We start from the raw sequence: 20,102 nt of genomic DNA, 5'->3' as shown, positions 1-20,102 counted from the left end.
CTAAGAATGGATCCTTTCTAGAGAAGGAGTTTCTCTCGAAAGAAGTGAGTGGAAGGAAAGTAGAACTTGATGAGGTAGTTGTACCTTCTTTCGAATTGGAAAGTAGTTCATCACAGAAATCAGTTCTAGTGATGCCTATACCAATTAGTGAGGAAGCTAATGATGATGATCATGAAACTTTAGATCAAGTTACAACCGAACCTCGTAGGTCAACCAGAGTACGTTCTGCACTAGAGTGGTACGGTAATCTTGTTCTGGAAGTCATGTTACTAGATGATACATCTCCAACGTATCTATAGTTTTTGATTGTTCCATGCTATATTATATCCTGTTTTGGACATTATTGGGCTTTATTATACACTTTTATATTATTTTGGGACTAACCTATTAACCGGAGGCCCAGCCCAGAATTGCTGTTTTTTTGCCTATTTCAGTTTCGCACAAAAAGAATATCAAACGGAGTTCAAACGGAATGAAACCATCGGACATGATTTTCAGAACAAACATGATCCAGAGGACTTGGACCGCTACGTCAAGAAAGCAACCAGGAGGGCACAAGGTAGGGGGCGTGCCTACCCCCCAGACACTCCCTCCAACCTCGTGGGGCCCATGTTGCTCCACCGACGTACTTCTTCCTCCTATATATACCTACGTACCCCCAAACTACAAAACACGGAGCCAAAACCCTAATTCCACCGCCGTAACTTTCTGTACCTGTGAGATCCCATCTTGGGGCCTTTTCCGAAGCTCCGTCCGGAGGGCATCGATCACAGGGCTTCTACATCAATACCATAGCCTCTCCGATGAAGTGTGAGTTGTTTAGTTCAGACCTTCGGGTCCATAGTTATTATCTAAATGGATTCTTATCTCTTTTTGGATCTCAATACAAAGTTCTCCCCCTCTCTTGTGGAGATCTATTCGATGTAATCTTCTTTTGCGGTGTGTTTGTTGAGATCGATGAATTGTGGGTTTATGATCAAGTTTATCTATGAACAATATTTTGAATTCTTTTATGTATGATTCGTTATCTTTGCAAGTCTCTTCGAATTATTAGTTTGGTTTGGCCTACTAGATTGATATTTCTTGCAATGGGAGAAGTGCTTAGCTTTGGGTTCAATCTTGCGGTGTCCTTTCCCAGTGACAGTAGGGGCAGCAGGGCACGTATTGTATTATTGCCATCGAGTATAATAAGATGGGGTTTATTTCATATTGCATGAGTTTGTCCCTCTACATCATGTCATCTTGCTTAAAGCGTTACTCTATTCTTTTGAACTTAATACTCTAGATGCATGCTGGATAGCGGTCGATGTGTGGAGTAATAGTAGTAGATGCAGCAGGAGTCGGTCTACTTGTCTCGGACGTGATGCCTATATACATGATCATACCTAGATATTCTCATAACTATGCTCAATTCTGTCAATTGCTCAATAGTAATTTGTTTACCCATCGCAAATACTTATGCTCTTGAGAGAAGCCACTAGTGAAACCTATGGCCCCCGGGTCTATTTTCCATCATATTAATCTTCCAACACTTTGCTATTTTTATTGCCTTGTATTTTACTTTGCATCTTTATCACAAAAATACCAAAAATATTATCTTATCATCTCTATCAGATCTCACTCTCGTAAGTGACCGTGAAGGGATTGACAACCCCTTTATGCGCTGGTTGCGAGGATTTTATTTGTTTGTGTAGGTGCAAGGGACTCATGCGTGGCCTCCTACTGGATTGATACCTTGGTTCTCAAAAACTAAGGGAAATACTTACGCTACTTTGCTGCATCACCCTTTCCTCTTCAAGGGAAAACCAATGCAGTGCTCAAGAGGTAGCTGAGGGAGTCCTGGATTAGGGGGTCTCCGGACAGCCGGACTATCTCCATTGGCTGGACTGTTAGACTATGAAGATACAAGATTGAATACTTCGTCTCGTGTCCGGATGGGACTCTACTTGGCGTGGAAGGCAAGCTAGGCAATACGGATATGGATATCTCCTCCTTTGTAACCGACCTTGTGTAACCCTAACCCTCTCCGGTGTCTATATAAACCGAAGGGTTTTAGTCCGTAGGACAACAATCACAACATACAATCATACCATAGGCTAGCTTCTAGGGTTTAGCCTCTCTGATCTCGTGGTAGATCTACTCTTGTACTACCCATATTATCAATATCAATCAAGCAGGACGTAGGGTTTTACCTCCATCAAGAGGGCCCAAACCTGGGTAAAACATCGTGTCCCCTGCCTCCTGTTACCATCCGGCCTAGACGCACAGTTCGGGACCCCCTACCCGAGATCCGCCGGTTTTTAACACCGACAGTAGCACTAGACCATGATGAACCTACGAACTATGAGGAAGTGATGATGAGCCTAGATTCCGCAAAATGGCTTGAGGCCATGAAATCTGAGATGGGATCCATGTATGAGAACAAAGTATGGACTTTGGTTGACTTGCCCGATGATCAGAAAGCCATAGAGAATAAATGGATCTTCAAGAAGAAGACTGACGCTGATGGTAATGTTATTGTCTACAAAGCTCGACTTGTTGCGAAAGGTTTTTGACAAGTTCAAGGAGTTGACTATGATGAGACCTTCTCACCCGTAGCGATGCTTAAGTCTGTCTGAATCATGTTAGCAATTGCCACATTTTATTATTATGAAATTTGGCAAATGGATGTCAAACTGCATTCCTTAATGGATTTCTTAAAGAATAGTTGTATATGATGCAACCGGAAGGTTTTGTCAATCGTAAAGGTGCTAACAAAGTGTGCAAGCTCCAGCGATCCATTTATGGACTGGTGCAAGCATCTCAGAGTTGGAATATACGCTTTGATAGTGTGATCAAAGCATATGGTTTTATACAGACTTTTGGAGAAGCCTGTATTTACAAGAAAGTGAGTGGGAGCTCTGTAGCATTTCTAATATTATATGTGGATGACATATTGTTGATTGGAAATGATATAGAATTTCTGGATAGCATAAAAGGATACTTGAATAAGAATTTTTCACTGAAAGACCTCGGTAACACTGCTTATATATTGGGCATTAAGATCTATAGAGATAGATCAAGACGCTTGATTGGACTTTCACAAAGCACATACCTTGATAAAGTTTTGAAGAAGTTCAAAATGGATCAGTCAAAGAAAGGGTTCTTGCCTGTGTTACAAGGTGTGAAGTTGAGTCAGACCCAATGCCCGACCACTACAGAAGATAGAGAGAAAATGAAAGTCATTCCCTATGCCTCAGCCATAGGTTATATCATGTATGCAATGTTGTGTACCATACCTGATGTCTACCTTGCTATAAGTTTAGCAGGGAGGTACCAAAGTAATCCAGGAGTGGATCACTTGACATCGGTCAAGAACATTCTGAGATACCTGAAAAGGACTAAGGATATGTTCCCCGTAAATGGTTACGTTGATGCTAGCTTTGACACTGATCCCGATGACTCTAAGTCGCAAGCCGGCACGTAATTATAGAATCGTGGAGCTATCAGTTGGTGTAGTTCCATGTAGAGCGTCATGGCGGAATCTACGTGTGAAGCGGAGTACATAGCTGCTTCGGAAGCGGCAAATGAAGGAGTCTAGATGAAGGAGTTCATATCTGATCTAGGTGTAATACCTAGTGCATCGTGTCGAATGAAAATATTTTGTGAGAATACTGGAGCAATTGCCTTAGCGAAGGAACCCAGATTTCACAAGAGAACCAAACACATCAAGAGACGCTTCAATTCAACTCTATCCGCGATCAAGTCAAGGAGGGAGACATAGAGATTTGCAAAATATATACGGATCTGAATGTTGCAGACCTTTTGACTAAGCCTCTTCCACAAGCAAAACATGATCAGCACCAAGACTCAATGGGTGTTAGAATCATTACAATGTAATCTAGATTATTCACTCTAGTGCAAGTGGGAGACTGAAGGAAATATGCCCTAGAGGCAATAATAAAGTTGTTATTTATATTTCCTTATATCATGATAAATGTTTATTATTCATGCTAGAATTGTATTAACCGGAAACTTGACACATGTGTGAATACATAGACAAAACAAAGCATCCCTAGTATGCCTCTACTTGACTAGCTCGTTAATCAAAGATGGCTAGGTTTCCTGACCATAGACATGTGTTGTCATTTGATAAACGGGATCACATCATTAGGAGAATGATGTGATGGACAAGACCCATCCTTTAGCCTAGCATAATGATCGTTAAGTTTTATTTCTATTGCTTTCTCCATGACTTATACATATTCCTTTGACTATGAGATTATGCAACTCCCGAATACTGGAGGAACACCTTTTGTGCTATCAAACGTCACAATGTAACTATGTGATTATAAAGATGCTCTACAGGTGTCTTTGAAGGTGTTTTTTGGGTTGGCATAGATCGGGATTAGGATTTGTCACTCTGAGTATCGGAGAGGTATCTCCGGGCCCTCTCAGTAATGCACATCACGATAAGCCTTGCAAGCAATGTGACTAATGAGTTAGTTGCGAGATGATGCATTATAGGACAAGTAAAGAGACTTGCCGATAACAAGATTGAATTAGGTATGATACCCACGATCGAATCTCTGGCAAGTAACATACCAATGACAAAGGGAATAATGTATGTTGTCATTGCGGTTTGACCGATAAAGATCTTCGTGGAATATGTAGGAACCAATATGAGCATCCTGGTTCCGCTGTTGGTTATTGATCAGAGATGTGTCTCGGTCATGTCTACATAGTTCTCGAACCCATAGGGTCCGCACGCTTAACGTTCAATGATGATTTGTATTATGAGTTATGTGTTTTTGGTGACCGAAGATTGTTCGGAGTTCCGGATGAGATCACACACATGACGAGGAATCTCGTAATGGTTGAGAGGTAAAGATTGATATATTGTACAATGGTATTCGGACACCAGAATGGTTCTGGAGTGTTTCGGGTATTTTTTGGAGCACCAGGAGGTTACCGGAACCCCCCGGGGAAGTAATGGGCAACATGGGCCATAGTGTCCCCCTCCATAGTTTACTCCTCCAGTCATATTGTCGTAGTGCTTATGCGAAGCCCTGCGCGGATCACATCACCACCACCGTCACCATGCCGTCGCGCTGATGAAACTTTCCCTCAACACTTTGCTGGATCAAGAGTTTGAGGGACGTCATCAAGCTGAACGTGTCGAGAACTTGGAGGTGTCGTACGTTCGGTGCTTGATCGGTTGGATCCCGAAGACGTTCGACTACATCAACCACATTAAGTTAACGCTTCCACTTTCGGTCTATGAGGGTACGTGGACACACTCTCCCCCTCTAGTTGTTATGCATCTCCTAGATAGATCTTGCATGATCATAGGATTTTTTTTGAAATTGCATGCTACGTTCCCCAACAAATCACGATCGCTATAGTGAGCATGGTTATGACTCAGGAGGATACCAATGCACGCCGGGTTTTGTAAAGTATCACGAAGCAAAGGGAACATCACATGATAACCAAAGGTTCACTCGAATATCATTCATGTAAACGTAGGGACCAATATGAATGTCCACGGTTCCCCTATCGGTCATTGAACGAAGGGGTTTCATTCATGTTTATGATTTATGGAACCTACGGGGTCACAAGCTTAAGGTAATCATGATCTGCTGAGTGTTAGTGGTATGAGATTAATAAGAATATATTTATGAAATTGTTTCATTAATATGCGAAATAGTTTCGAGAGGTTCCGGAAGTGTTTCGGGGTCACCGGAAGGGTTTCGGTGAATACGGGTAATACTGGGTATTACCGATAAATGTATATAGGTGGAAAAATTTTCCGGAGATGTTAAATTATATATATAATGGTCTAAAAATATTTAGAAAATTTTATAATTAATTTAAATATCAATGGGCCTAAAAAGGCAAAGAGGTGGAAGGCAACTTGGCCACAAGGGCCCAAGTAGGAGCCCCCCCCGTTTCCTTGTAGGGGCAAATTGGACTTGGGGAGGAGTCCTCCCCTGTGGTCGGCGCCCCAAGGGGGACTTTCCCCCCTTGGTGACTGCCCTCTCCCTCCCCTCCAACCTATATATACTAGGGGATTTTGCTCTATATATACTAGATCATTGATGGCGCGCGTTGTTGCACCCATCTATTTTTTCCAATAAGATGATAGGAACTTCTATAAATCATGGACTCTTGAAAAATAAAGTTTAATTTTTGTACACTCATACATATGTGTTGGACAGTTATCAAATAGATCAATAATCCACATCATGTGTGCCTTAGAAAATAATACATGAACAATTTGTAAACCCCACATAAAAATTATAAATCAACATACATAAACATACAAAACTACAACCTACCAAACGACATCACCTCCGGTAGTTACTATCCAATTCATAGAAGTGAAGTGCTCTATTTTTTCAAGGCCATAGAAAGTTAATGTAATATTTCATTGAAAAACGGAAGGAGTACTATCTCAGAGCACCTTCAAGTGGTCGCTCGCCCTTCGCCAATGATCAGAAGACGGTGTGAGCCAGTCTCCGGTCAAGTGTGATGTAAAAGGAGAGGGGCGAGTAGTACCTGCAAGGAGATCTGCATAGCACATATCATGGAATTTTTTATGGAAGGAAAAGAGTAGAGCAAACTAACACATCTAAGCTTTTTGTTTGACAACAAAAAAAAGCCATCTTACAGAAAAACCACAACGGTGTAGTATATTAGATATCAACGGTAAAAAACATTTAATAAGTTTGAACTGAACTTTGGGTGCATTTGCACAATTCTTATTAAGACTCCTACATTAACTTGTACGCTTGGTAATGTTTTTAAATTTTAAATAGAAATGGCAGGTTATACATCACAAGTCAAAAAATCTTGCTTGCTTCCATGGAAAGGTTAATGTGACCTATAGTTCTATATCCATAAGCAAATGGCAATACAGTTCGGCCATGCACTACTACTATACAACTACAACTGAACATGGAGTTTTAGTTGGTATCCACAAAATGTCGTACTATTAGATTGTGGAGTGAGCAATAGGTGTTACCTGGGAAGATCTCACGGCTACCCGTTCGCAGTGGATGCAGAGCCCTGACGGGATGATGCACGAGAGAAGAGAGGACTGCACCTGGATCTTAACAAAGCAAATGAGAGAGACAACCACAAGCAACCACAAGCAGGTGGATGTGATCTCCTTGGAGTTTTCTTTGCACACCTCCCTTGTCCATTCCCTAAATTCCCTCTAGCTGGCTGACCAAAAGCGTCAATTGCATTGCATAAAATAGATGTCCACATGTGTGCTCATTCATGACCCTAGAAAAAAGATATAGAGAGGGTCTTTTATAAGGGTGCCAATAAAAATTTCCATTATTACTTCAATTTAACTGTATATTATGCATCACAACCTGAAAACTGGGCATCCTCTCGATACATCAATATCAGAGCCAGAAGGCAGAAAGAGCGACCAATTGTTTAGGTGAGAATGACCGATTCAGCCACAGACAATCCATACTATTAGCTGTTGCATGAAAATCTAATACTCCCTCGTCCTGAATTACTTGTTGTAGAAACGGATGTATCTAGAACTAAAAATACGTCTAGATACATCTATTTTTGCAACAAATAATTCGTGACAGATGGAGTATGTATGAAAATTGAACTTGGTTTTAGTCCAGTCATTTTGTATGGTTTGTCGTGGTTTCGTTTCTATGAAATGGAGCTGGGGGAGCTCCCCTTTAATCGGGAAAAAAGAGAGAATAAGAATCGGAACAGAGCACTGTATAGGGTAACAAACATGCTGACCTGGAATTCACCACGAAGCAAGAGCAGGTTGCGAGTATTTACGTGGTATATGGAGTAAAAAGTCTCAAGATGAGCGCAAAACCCTGCTATCGTCTCCCACCCCAAGAAAGCAGAGTCCTCAATTCACCACAACGAGAGAAGAATGTGCAGTCCACATCGCATTCAAGTTGTTGAGACACTTGGTTGTAACACAATGCACTGCAAATAGAAGATATAAATATAAAGTTTAGCTTGCAATGCTAAAGCTCATATTGAAATAACTATGCCTACAAAGAGTCAAATACAACATATCTTGTCAGCAACTCGGCATGTCTGCATATTAAAAAAATATTACTCGTAGCAGATAAATTATTTGAGAAAATACACAAATCTGAGATGGAATAGCTACAAAGCATATTGACCAATTGAGCTAGAGATAGAACATATGCCAAGGTACTTCTATTGTTCTGCAGACTACAGTACAAACTGCTATCATGCATCATGAATTTACCTACTCCTTCCATCCATATATATAGGGCCTAATGCGTTTTTCGAAAAATGCATTAGGAGTAGGCTTTTATCTTTCCAAGTGTATGACCTTGCTCAACCTATAAATTCAGTGATGCGTAAATACAATATGTAGCAATTTGATGGTTCTAATCTCCTCCCTCTAATTCTCCAGTGATGATTAGCTCTGAACAGCGAAGCGCTGTCAGATCGTGAAGACCATACACTTACAACCAAATAGAGAGGTCGTGCTTTCGTCTTCCATTTGAGAGCGGTTTCTTCTTCCATTTGAGATCGGTTCGCGGGATCATTATCGACGTTCGAGGGACTCAATGTATGATATACACCGACTCATCTACTTTCGCTGCACTCCCGGAGTCGGTAACAATCGTTCATCCAGACCCGTTATGCATCTTCATATTGTTCCTGGCTGATTATAGGGCGAATTTTTTTTTTGTTTTCTACTACGTTTCACAATAGTTGTCCTGTCTAGGAAATGTGATGGTGATAAGCAAGTGCCAGTGGAATTCGGCTTGGGTGTTAGAATTCCTACGGGAGACTAATCAGAGCTAGTGCCACCTACTTGACATGTAGGCCTACGGTAGAATTTTCTAAGTATGGCTACTCAGCCAAGAAATATGCATAAACAATTCATCTACCATAGCTCAAAAGCTAGAAAGACGATCAAAATCATTTGCTTAGACTAACCAGCCAAGAAATGTGCATAAATAATTTATCACCTGACAAAAAAACCATAGCATTGTTAGAGGCTAACTGAATTTTTTGCCCGAGGAAAATCATTTTCTCACAAACTTTGAATATTATACTAAGACCAGATCAATTTACAAATATGATCTTAGTTTGCACGCTGAAAGTCACCAATCGAGATATGCTGGTTATGAACCGAAGTGGGGGATATGTCTAAATAACATCTTGATTGACACGAGTCATGAATCAAGAATCAATCGTCCTACCGTAGGCCCTATAAATTGTGCATGGTTGTCTCAATAATTAATATAATAATCAGACAAGAGCTTTGGGTGTTTAATGACTACACGTCTGTTAGGGAATGTAGCATGCAATTTCAAAAAAATTCCTACGCTCATGCAAGATATATCTAGGAGATGCATAACAATGAGAGGGGGAGAGTGTGTCCACGTATCCTCGTAGACCGAAAGCGGAAGCGTTTGACAACACAGTTGATGTAGTCGAACTTCTTCTCATTCCGACCGATCAAGCACCGAACGTACGACACCTCCGAGCTCTGCACACATTCAGCTTGATGACGTGATCCAGCAAAGTGTCGAGGGAGATTTCTGTCAGCACGAAGGCGTGGTGATGGTGATGGTGAAGTGATCCGCGCAGGGCTTCGCCTAAGCACTACGTGAATATGACCGGAGGCGTAAACTGTGGAGGGGGGCGCCGCACACGGCTAAAAAATGTTGGTGTGTTTTCTAGCGGTGCCCCCACACATATATATAGGTTGGAGGGGAGGAGAGTGAAGGAAATATGCCCTAGAGGCAATAATAAAGTTGTTATTTATATTACCTTATATGATGATGAATGCTTATTATTCATGCTAGAATTGTATTAACCGGAAACTTAGTACATGTGTGAATACATAGACAAACAGAGTGTCCCTAGTATGCCTCTACTAGACTAGCTCGTTAATCAAAGATGGTTAAGTTTCCTGACCATAGACATGTGTTGTCATTTGATGAACGGGATCACATCATTAGATAATGATGTGATGGAGAAGACCCATGCGTTAGCTTAGCATAATGATTGTTTAGTTTTATTGCTATTGCTTTCTTCATGACTTATACATGTTCCTCTGACTATGAGATTATGCAACTCCCTAATATAGGAGGAACACCTTGTGTGCTATCAAACATCACAACATAACTGGTTGATTATAAAGATGCTCTACAGGTGTCTCCGATGGTGTTTGTTAGTTGGCATAGATCGAGATTAGGATTTTTCACTCCGTGTATCGGAGAGGTATCTCTGGGCCCTCTCGGTAATGCACATCACTATAAGCCTTGCAAGAAATGTGACCAATGAGTTAGTTACGGGATGATGCGTTACGGAACGAGTAAAGAGATTTGCTGGTAACGAGATTGAACTAGGTATGAGGATACCGACGATCGAATCTCGGGCAAGTAACATACCGATGACAAAGGGAATAACGTATGTTGTCATGCGATTTGATCGATAAAGATCTTTGTAGAATATGTAGGAGCCAATATGAGCATCCAAGTTCCGCTATTGGTTATTGACCGGAGATGTGTCTTGGTCATGTCTATATAGTTCTCGAACCCGTAGGGTCCGCATGCTTAACGTTCGATGACGATTTGTATTATGAGTTATGTGATTTGATGTCCGAAGTTTGTTCGGAGTCCCGGATGAGATCACGGACATGACAAGGAGTCTCGAAATGGTCGAGAGGAAAAAATCGATATATTGGAAGGTTATATTCGGACACCGGAATGGTTCCGAAGTGATTCGGGTATTTTTCGGAGTACCGGGAGGTTACCGGAACCCCCAAGGGAAGTATTGGTCCTTAATGGGCTTTAGTGGGAAGGAGAGAAGGGCCACAAGGGGTGGTCGCGCCTCCTCCATTGGCAAGTCCGAATTGGACTAGGGAGGGGGCGGCGCCCCCCCTCTTTCCTTCTCCCTCTGTCCTCCTTCCCTCTCTCCCCCTCTTGGAAAAGGAAGGGGACTCCAACTAGGATTGGGAATCCTAGTTGGACTCCCCTATGGCGCGCCCCCCTTGCCGGCCTCCTCAACCCCCTCCTTTATATACGTGGGCAGGGGGCACCCCAAAGCACAACACACAATCTCTTAGCCGTGTGCGGTGCCCCCTCCACAGTTTAACACCTCGGTCATATCGTCATAGTGCTTAGGCGAAGCCCTACGCCGGTAAATTCATCATCACCGTCACCACGCCGTCGTGCTGACGGAACTCTCCCTCGTCCTCAACTGGATCAAGAGCTGGAGGGACGTCATCATGCTGAATGTGTGCTGAACATGGAGGTGCCGTACGTTTGGTACTTGGATCGGTTGGATGTGAAGACGTTTGACTACATCAACCATGTTACTAAACGCTTCCGCTTTCGGTCTACGAGGGTACATGGACACACTCTCCCTGTCTCGTTGCTATGCATCTCCTAAATAGATCTTGCGTGATCGTAGGAATTTTTTTGAAATACTATGTTCTCCAACAGTGGTATCAGAGCCAGGTCTATGCCAAGGTGTTATATGCACGAGTAGAACACAAAGAGTTGTGGGCGATAATAGCCATACTGCTTACCACCAACGTCTTACTTTGATTCAGCGGTATTGTTAGATGAAGCGGCCCGGACCGACATTACACGGCCGCGTTCATGAGACTGGTTCTACCGGCGTGCTTCGCACATAGGTGGATGGCGGGTGTTTGTTTCCCCAACTTTAGTTGAATCGAGTTTGACTATGGCCGGTCCTTGTTGAAGGTTAAAACAACACACTTGACGAAAAATCGTTGTGATTTTGATGCATAGGTAAGAACGGTTCTTGCTAGAAATCCGTAGCAGCCACGTAAAATTTGCAACAACAAAGTAGAGGACGTCTAACTTATTTTTGCAGGGCATGTTGTGATGTGATATGGTCAAGACGTGATGAGATATAAATTGTTGTATGAGATGATCATGTTTTGTAGAAGTTATCGGCAACTGGCAGGAGCCTTATGGTTGTCGCTTTATAGTATGAAATGCAATCGCCATGTAATTGCTTTACTTTATCACTAAGCGGTCGATAGTCGTAGACGCAATAGTTGGCAAGACGACAATGATGCTACAATGGAGATCAAGGTGTCAAACAGGTGACGATGGAGATCATGACGGTGCTTTAGGAGATGGAGATCAAAGGCACAAGATGCTGATGGCCATATCATGTCACATATTTTGATTGCATGTGATGTTTATCCTTTATGCATCTTATTTTGCTTAGTACGGTGGTAACATTATAAGATGATCCCTCACTAAATTTCAAGGTACAAGTGTTCTCCCTGAGTATGCATTGTTGCTACAGTTCGTCGTGCCAAGACACCACATGATGATCAGGTGTGATAAGCTCTACGTTCACATACAACTGGTGCAAGCCAGTTCTGCACGTGCAGAATACTCGGGCTAACTTGACGAGCCTAGCATATGCATATATGGCCTCAGAACACTGAGACCGAAAGGTCGAACATGTAACACCCACAATGCGGCTATATCTCCCACGTGTCGGGGCATGACTTAGAGGCATAGCCGCATGGTAGGCTTGTCGCAAGAGGGGTAATCTTCACACATCCCATGTACTGAATAAGAAAGGGATAAAGATTTGGCTTACAATCGCCACTTCACACAATACAAAAATAATCCATACATCATCCAAGGTACAAACAAAGGTCCGACTACGGAACCAAAATAAAGGAAGACAACCCCAAATGCTAGATCCCCGATCGTCCCAACTGGGCTCCACCACTGATCATCCGGAAAATAAACATAGAACGGCCCAAATCCTCGTCAAATTCCCACTTGAGTTCGGTATCGTCACCTGCACTGGTATCCTCGGCACCTGCAATTGTTTGGAAGTATCCGTGAGTCACGAAGACTCAGCAATCTCACACCCGCGAGATCAGGACTATTTAAGCTTATGGGTAGGAAAGGGGTAGTAAGGTGGAGCTGCAGCAAGCACTAGCATATATGGTGGCTGACTTATGCAAATAAGAGTGAGAAGAGACGCAACGCACGGTCGAGAAGCTATAAGTGATCAAGAAGTGATCCTGAAGCTACTTACGTTCAAGCATAACACAAGACCGTGTTCTCTTCCCGGACTCCGCCGAAAAGAGACCATCACGGCTACACACGCAGTTGATTCATTTTAATTAAGTTAAGTGTCAAGTTCTGTACAACCGGATATTAACAAATTCCCATCTGCCACATAACCGCGGGCACGGCTCTCGAAATTTTATACCCTACGGGGGTGTCCCAACTTAGCCCATCACAAGCTGTCACGGTCAACGAAGGATATTCCTTCTCCCGGGAAGACCCGATCAGTCTCGGAATCCCGGTTACAAGACATTTTGACAATGGTAAAACAAGACCAACAAAGCCACCCGATGTGTCGACAAATTCTGATAGGAGTCACACATATCTCGTTCTCAGGGCACACCGGATGGGCCAGACATCGGGTTGGCTTAGACCCTGGTTGCCCCGGGGGCGCCGGACACCGCCCAGTTTGGACCAACACTCAGAGGAGCACTGGCCCGGGGGTTTAAAATAAAGATGACCCTTGAGTCCGCGGAACCCAAGGGAAAAAGGCTTAGGTGGCAAAAGTTAAAACCAAGGTTGGGCCTTGCTGGAGGAGTTTTATTCAAAGCGAGCTATCAAGGGGTTCCCATACCACCCAACCATGTAAGGAACACAAAATCAAGGAACATAACACCGGTATGACGGAAACTAGGGCGGCAAGAGTGGAACAAAACAGTAGACATAAGGCCGAGCCTTCCACCCTTTACCAAGTATATAGATGCATTAAAGTAAATAAGATATAATAATGATATCCCAACAATATCCATGTTCGAATATGGAACAAGCTTCATCTTCACCTGCAACTAGCAACGCTATAAGAGGGGCTGAGCAAAAGCGGTAACATAGGCAAACAATGGTTTGCTAGGAAAGGTGGGTTAGAAGCTTGACATGGCAATATGGGAGGCATGATAAAGCAAGTGGTAGGTAGCGCGTCATAGCGATAGAGCGAACAACTAGCAAGCAAAGATAGAAGTGATTTCGAGGGTATGCTCATCTTGCCTGCAAAGTTCTCAGAGTTGTCGAAAGCTTGATCCTCGTTAGCATACTCAACATGTTCCTATTTCACGTACTCGTCTCCCGGCTCTACCCAAAGCAAGAACACAAGCAAAGGACTAACAATCAATCATGGTGCAATGCACAAGCAACATGATGCAAAACATGGCATGATATGCAAGACATGATGTGATGCATATGCATACTCTGGAAAGGAAATAATGATCAAGGCATCAACTTGGCAAACCAAGTGTTCCGCTGGAAAGATGAGATGATTCGGGTGAAATCGATATAAAGATCACCGGAAACGGATGCACGGTTTGCAAATGGCAAGCAAAACAAGAATGACGCACAACTGCGATTAACATCACGATGCCACCTAGAATGCAACAAGAAACTAAGCTACTGCAATCAACATATCAACAAAGCATATGGAAGTTATGTACAAGAGATGCTTGACAAAACATGAACACTGAGCTCCGGCTAAATCACACAAGAGCAGGTTCAAACAAGCATGGCAAAAGTGCAAAAGATATCAGCATCACAGACTTAGAGAAATTACTAACATGTCAAAAACAACATCAGGATGCAATGTTTAGAGCAAGCAAACATCATGCTATAGGAACATATCATAGCAAACAAAGGAAAGACATGATTCTACTAAAATCATAGATCAAAAGTCCCTTACTGATCATGAGCGAAAAAGGCACAGAAGATATGATGGCACCCATGTAAACATAACAAGTTTTATTAATAGTTTTAGACTTAGCAGAAAAACAGAGCATGTCATAAACAAAATTATGATAGCAACTTTGCGAGCTTAAGCCACTCACCACAAAGCATTGCATGAAAAAATAAGCATACCAATAGCAAGATGACATGTTCATGAAGCTAACCATGGCAAGAGAAAGTTCATAGGATGCATGGTTCACTAGCAACAACCATGGCAATTTTGATTAACATGTTAATATTCTGCCAGGAACATTTTATAGCAAAAGTAGAGCAAGAACAAGACATGCTAGGGCACTGCATAATTGCAAACAGGGGCATGGATGGATAGAGCATAACCACATGTTCAAAACATCCTTATGAAGTATCTCAAGATAAACATGGATCTCACTGTAGCATCAAGTTTACATGGCATCAAAATAACAGCAGGAAAAGGACTTAGCAAAAACCTAAGTCCCTGGAAACAGCAACATCACCCAAGCCTAGTTTGCATGCTTGTGGTAGTCACCACATATATCAAAAAAAATACAAGACAAGCACCTCTATAAACATGTCATGGTGTAGATCAAAACTCATGTAGACCTCAAACTCATATGATGCACACATCAAATGCAACAAAAATGACAAAACCTCATGATTTGATAAGTACCAGCTCCTAACATTTTATAGCACTCTTGCATCAATGAAAATGACATCATAATGTACAGTATCATGCATGGAAATGCTTCTAACGTGAAGAGATCATCAAGATGAACAATTCGACATATCATACGCATGATTTGGATCTACGTGCATCAAGATATGACAAGATGAACAGGGCATAAAAATATCGCAGAAGAAAGACTTAGATGAAATCGGGGTCAACCTAGGGTTTGCACGCTTCCCGATGCACGACTGGATCTCGTTGGAGTTGGGCGTGGAGGAGGCCGGAGTTGGCGAGGAGATCGCCGGCGGGTCGGGGACGCCGGATCTGGTGAGGAGGATGGGGCCGGGGGTCGGAGCTCGGATCCGACGTGATCCGGTGGAGCTCGGCGCGGCGACGGCGGTTGACGCGAGGCAGCGGGGAGCGGACGCGACGACGGTTGGTGAGGGGCGCGCCGGCGAGGGAGGCGGCGGCGCGCGGGTGAGGCGGCCCGGGTGCGGGCCGGCCTCAGGCCCCGGCGGGCCTGGTGGCAGGGAGGAGAGAGAGGAGGCGAGGGTGACACGTGGCGGTGCCGGATTGGATGGAGGGCGGCGGCGAACACGTCCGGCGGGATTGGACATGTCCGGCGCGGAGAGAGGAGCGGGGCTAGGGTTTAGAGTGAGAGATTTTCGGAGGGGATCACATATTTATAGACATGAGGAGGTAGGAGTGTCCAAATGAGGTGTAGTTTTCACCCACATGATCGTGATCCGACGATGGAGGACAAGAAAGTGGTCAGATGGGTTATTGGGCTGTTTTGGAGGGGTGTTGGGCTGCAACACACAAGAGGCCTTTGTGGTTACCCAGTTAACCGTTGGAGCATCAAACGGACTCCAAATGGAACGAAATTTGACAGGCGGTCTACCGGTGGTGTACAAAGGCCACTTGGAAAATCTCAGTCCATTCCGAGAACGTTTAACACCTGCTCACGAAAAGAGACAAGAGGGGTGCGCCGGTGCATGTGGTAGTGTCAGATTGCAAAACGGACAACGGGGAAAATGCTCGGATGCATGAGACGAACACGTACGCAAATGCGATGCACATGATGACATGAACAAAATGCAAAACGAAGACAAAACCCAACCACAAAGGGAATCTCATAACTTAAAATCGAAAATGGCAAGAGTCGGAGTTACAAATATGGCAAGTTACATCCGGGGTGTTACAACACTCCACCACTACGAGAGGATCTTGTCCCGAGATCTAGGACTGAAAGAACTCTGGATATTCGGAACAGAGGTGATCCTCGTGTTCCCAGGTGGCTTCTCGGTCGGAATGGTGTGACCACTTCACTTTTAGGAATTTGATTGACTTTTTGCGAGTCTTGCGCTCGGTTTCGTCAAGAATAGCAACGGGATGCTCATGATAAGACAGATCTTCTTGGAGATCAATCTCTTCGAAGTTGATGGTGCGCTGAGGAGTCTTGAAGCACTTGCGAAGCTGTGACCAGTGAAACACATCGTGCACATTTGCGAAGTTGGACGGAAGCTCAAGTTGATTGGCGAGATCGGCTCTTTTTCAATGATCTTGAAAGGACCCACGTATCTAGGGGCAAGCTTCCCTTTGATACCGAAGTGACGAGTGCCTTTCATTGGAGAGACGCAGAGGTAGACATGGTATCCGATCTCGAAATCCAAGTCACGGTGCTTGCTATCATAGTAACTCTTCTGGCGCGATTGTGCAGCTTTGAGATTTTCACGGATGACTTTACACATTTCTTCAGCTTCTGTGATTAAGTCTTTGCCAAGAAGTTGGTGTTCACCAGTCTCTGACCAATTGAGAGGAGTACGACACTTTCTGCCATAGAGAATCTCGAATGGGGCCTTACCTGAACTCGCTTGGAAGCTGTTGTTGTAGGAGAACTCGACATATGGAAGACAATCTTCCCACTTCATACCGAAGGAAATGACACAAGCCCTGAGCATATCTTCAAGAATTTGATTGACTCGCTCGACTTGGCCACTAGTTTGAGGATGAAAAGTTGTGCTGAAGCGAATGTTGGTGCCCATGGCCTTCTGGAAGGAGTCCCAGAACTTGGAGGTGAAAATGCTTCCATGATCTGAAGATATCAATTGTGGAATGCCGTGCAAAGAAACAATCCTGGAGGTGTATAGCTCTGCCAACTGAGCTGCTGTGATAGATTCTTTAATTAGAAGGAAATGAGCCACTTTTGTAAGTTTGTCAATGACAACGAAGATAGCATCATTTCTGCACTTGGACTTGGGAAATCTAGTCATGAAGTCCATTTCAATATGGTCAAACTTCCATTCTGGAATAGCAATAGGTTGGAGGAGACCAGCTGGCTATTGGTGTTCTTCTTTCACCCTTCTGTAGACATCACATTCATTCACGAATTGAGTCGCATCGGTCCCAAGATTGCAATGTAAACTTCAGTGTTTCCCTTTGTAACTTTTTGGTCTCACCGAAAGAGCAAATCGGTCCCACCGAGTTTGCCTGACCAACTCTCTGGTTAGCTAATTACCAAATTCGGTCTCACCGAGTTTGTGTAATCGGTCTCACTGAGATTACGTTATGCCCAAACCCTAACCATATCGGTCCTACCGAGTTGCATGTCAGTCCCACCGAAAATCTCTAACGGTCACTAGGTTTACATTTTCGGTCCGACCGAGTTTGTTGATTCGGTCCCACCGAGATTGGAAAACTGTGTAACGGTTGGATTTTGTGTGGAGGCTATATATACCCCTCCACCTCTTCTCATTCGTGAGAGAGCCATCAGAACACACACACCATTCCAACTCATATGTTCTGAGAGAGAACCACCTACTCATGTGTTGACAAGACATTCCATTCCTACCATATGAATCTTGATCTCTAGCCTTCCCAAGTTGCTTTCCACTCAAATCTTCTTTCCACCAAATCCAAATCCTATGAGAGAGAGTTGAGTGTTGGGGAGACTATCATTTGAAGCACAAGAGCAAGGAGTTCATTACCTACACACATTTGTTACTTCTTGGAGGTGGTGTCTCCTAGATTGGCTAGGTGTCACTTGGGAGCCTCCGACAAGATTGTGGAGTTGAACCAAGGAGTTTGTAAGGGCAAGGAGATCGCCTACTTCGTGAAGATCTACCGCTAGTGAGGCAAGTCCTGTGTGGGCGATGGCCATGGTGGGATAGACAAGGTTGCTTCTTCGTGGACCCTTTGTGGGTGGTTGCTTCTTCGTGGACCCTTCGTGGGTGGAGCCCTGTGTGGACTCGCGCAACCGTTACCCTTGGGTGGAGCCCTGTGTGGACTCGCGCAACCGTTACCCTTCGTGGGTTGAAGTCTCCATCAACGTGGATGTAGGATAGCACCACCTATCCGAACCACGGGAAAAACATCCGTGTCTCCAATTGCGTTTGATCTCCAAACCCTTCCCTTTACATTTCTTGCAAGTTGCATGCTTTACATTCCGCTGCTCATATACTCTTTGCATGCTTGCTTGATATGTATTGTGTGTGTTGAAATTGTGCCTAAACTCCACTTAAATCGAAAAAGCTTAAAAAAATTGCAACTTTAGCACTAAGTGTCTAATCACCCCCCCTCTAGACACATCTACTTCTAGATCCTACACACAGCCAGCGAGACAGTCCCCTCCGAGCGAAAGAACAGCTCGGACAAGCTCCGGCGAAACAGACACAAATGCCGAAGCAATGGCGTCAACATCGATCGCACCACCGTTAATGCCGGATTCAGTGGATCCAAGTCCGGCCAGCGAAAGAAGCCCTATAAAAGGAACTATGAGGGACCATCCAGCCTGGATCGCATACACGATCGTCCGTGCCAGATACATGGTACCCCAGATAAACAAGCCAATCACGCGAACAGAGACTGTTGGGTTTTCAAACAGGCTGCCAAGTTAAATGCCGAAAACAAAGAAAAGGGATCACAAAGTGAGGACGAGAACGAAGAGCCCCGACATTCGAACACTGGAGGGCAGAAGAAATTTTCCCCTCAAGTCAAAACGGTGAACATGATATACGCTACACACATCCCCAAAAGGGAGCGCAAGCGAGCACTTAGGGACGTCTACGCGGTAGAGCTAGTCGCCCTAAAATTCAATCTGTGGTCGTCATTCCCGATCACCTTCGATTTTCGAGATCATACAACTAGTATCCAGCATGGCAGTTCAGTCGCACTAGTCCTCAACCCAATCATCGAAGGATTTCACCTAACACGAGTACTAATGTGTTGGGGAACGTTGCAGAAAACAAAAATTTTCCTACGGTTTCACCAAGATCCATCTATGAGTTCATCTAGCAACGAGTGATTGGATGCATCTATGTACCTTGTAGATCGCGAGCAGAAGCGTTCAAAGAACGGGGATGAGGGAGTCGTACTCGACGTGATCCGAATCACCGGAGATCCTAGCGCCGGACGAACGGCACCTCCGCGTTCAACACACGTACGGTCAGCGTAACGTCTCCTCCTTCTTGATCCAGCAAGGGGGAAGGAGAGGTTGAGGAAGATGGCTCCAGCAGCAGCACGACGGCGTGGTGGTGATGGAGCTGCAGTACTCCGGCAAGGCTTCGCCAAGCTCTATGGAGGAGGAGGAGGTGTTGGAGAGGGAGAGGGAGGCGCCAGGGGCATGAAGTATAGCTGCCCTCTCTCCCCCCCCTATA

General features: G+C 44.1%; 1 protein-coding gene across 1 annotated transcript in view; it reads right to left on the bottom strand.

Moving 5' to 3' along the window:
• The window catches only part of LOC125532860 (sterile alpha motif domain-containing protein 1-like), a 28,728-nt gene extending 12,664 nt beyond the window's left edge, over positions 1 to 16,064 (bottom strand). The window contains exon 1 of the mRNA XM_048696745.1: positions 15,680 to 16,064. Coding sequence (XP_048552702.1) covers positions 15,680 to 16,064 — 385 coding nt within the window. The remainder of the gene's footprint in view (positions 1 to 15,679) is intronic.
• Between the last annotated feature and the right edge of the window lie 4,038 nt (positions 16,065 to 20,102).

The sequence above is a fragment of the Triticum urartu genome, chromosome 1 (genome assembly GCF_003073215.2).
Source record: "Triticum urartu cultivar G1812 chromosome 1, Tu2.1, whole genome shotgun sequence".
In the NCBI taxonomy this organism is placed as follows: domain Eukaryota; kingdom Viridiplantae; phylum Streptophyta; class Magnoliopsida; order Poales; family Poaceae; genus Triticum; species Triticum urartu.
The sequence above is the reverse complement of the archived record's forward strand: the minus strand, read 5'-3'. Positions and strand labels throughout refer to the sequence as shown.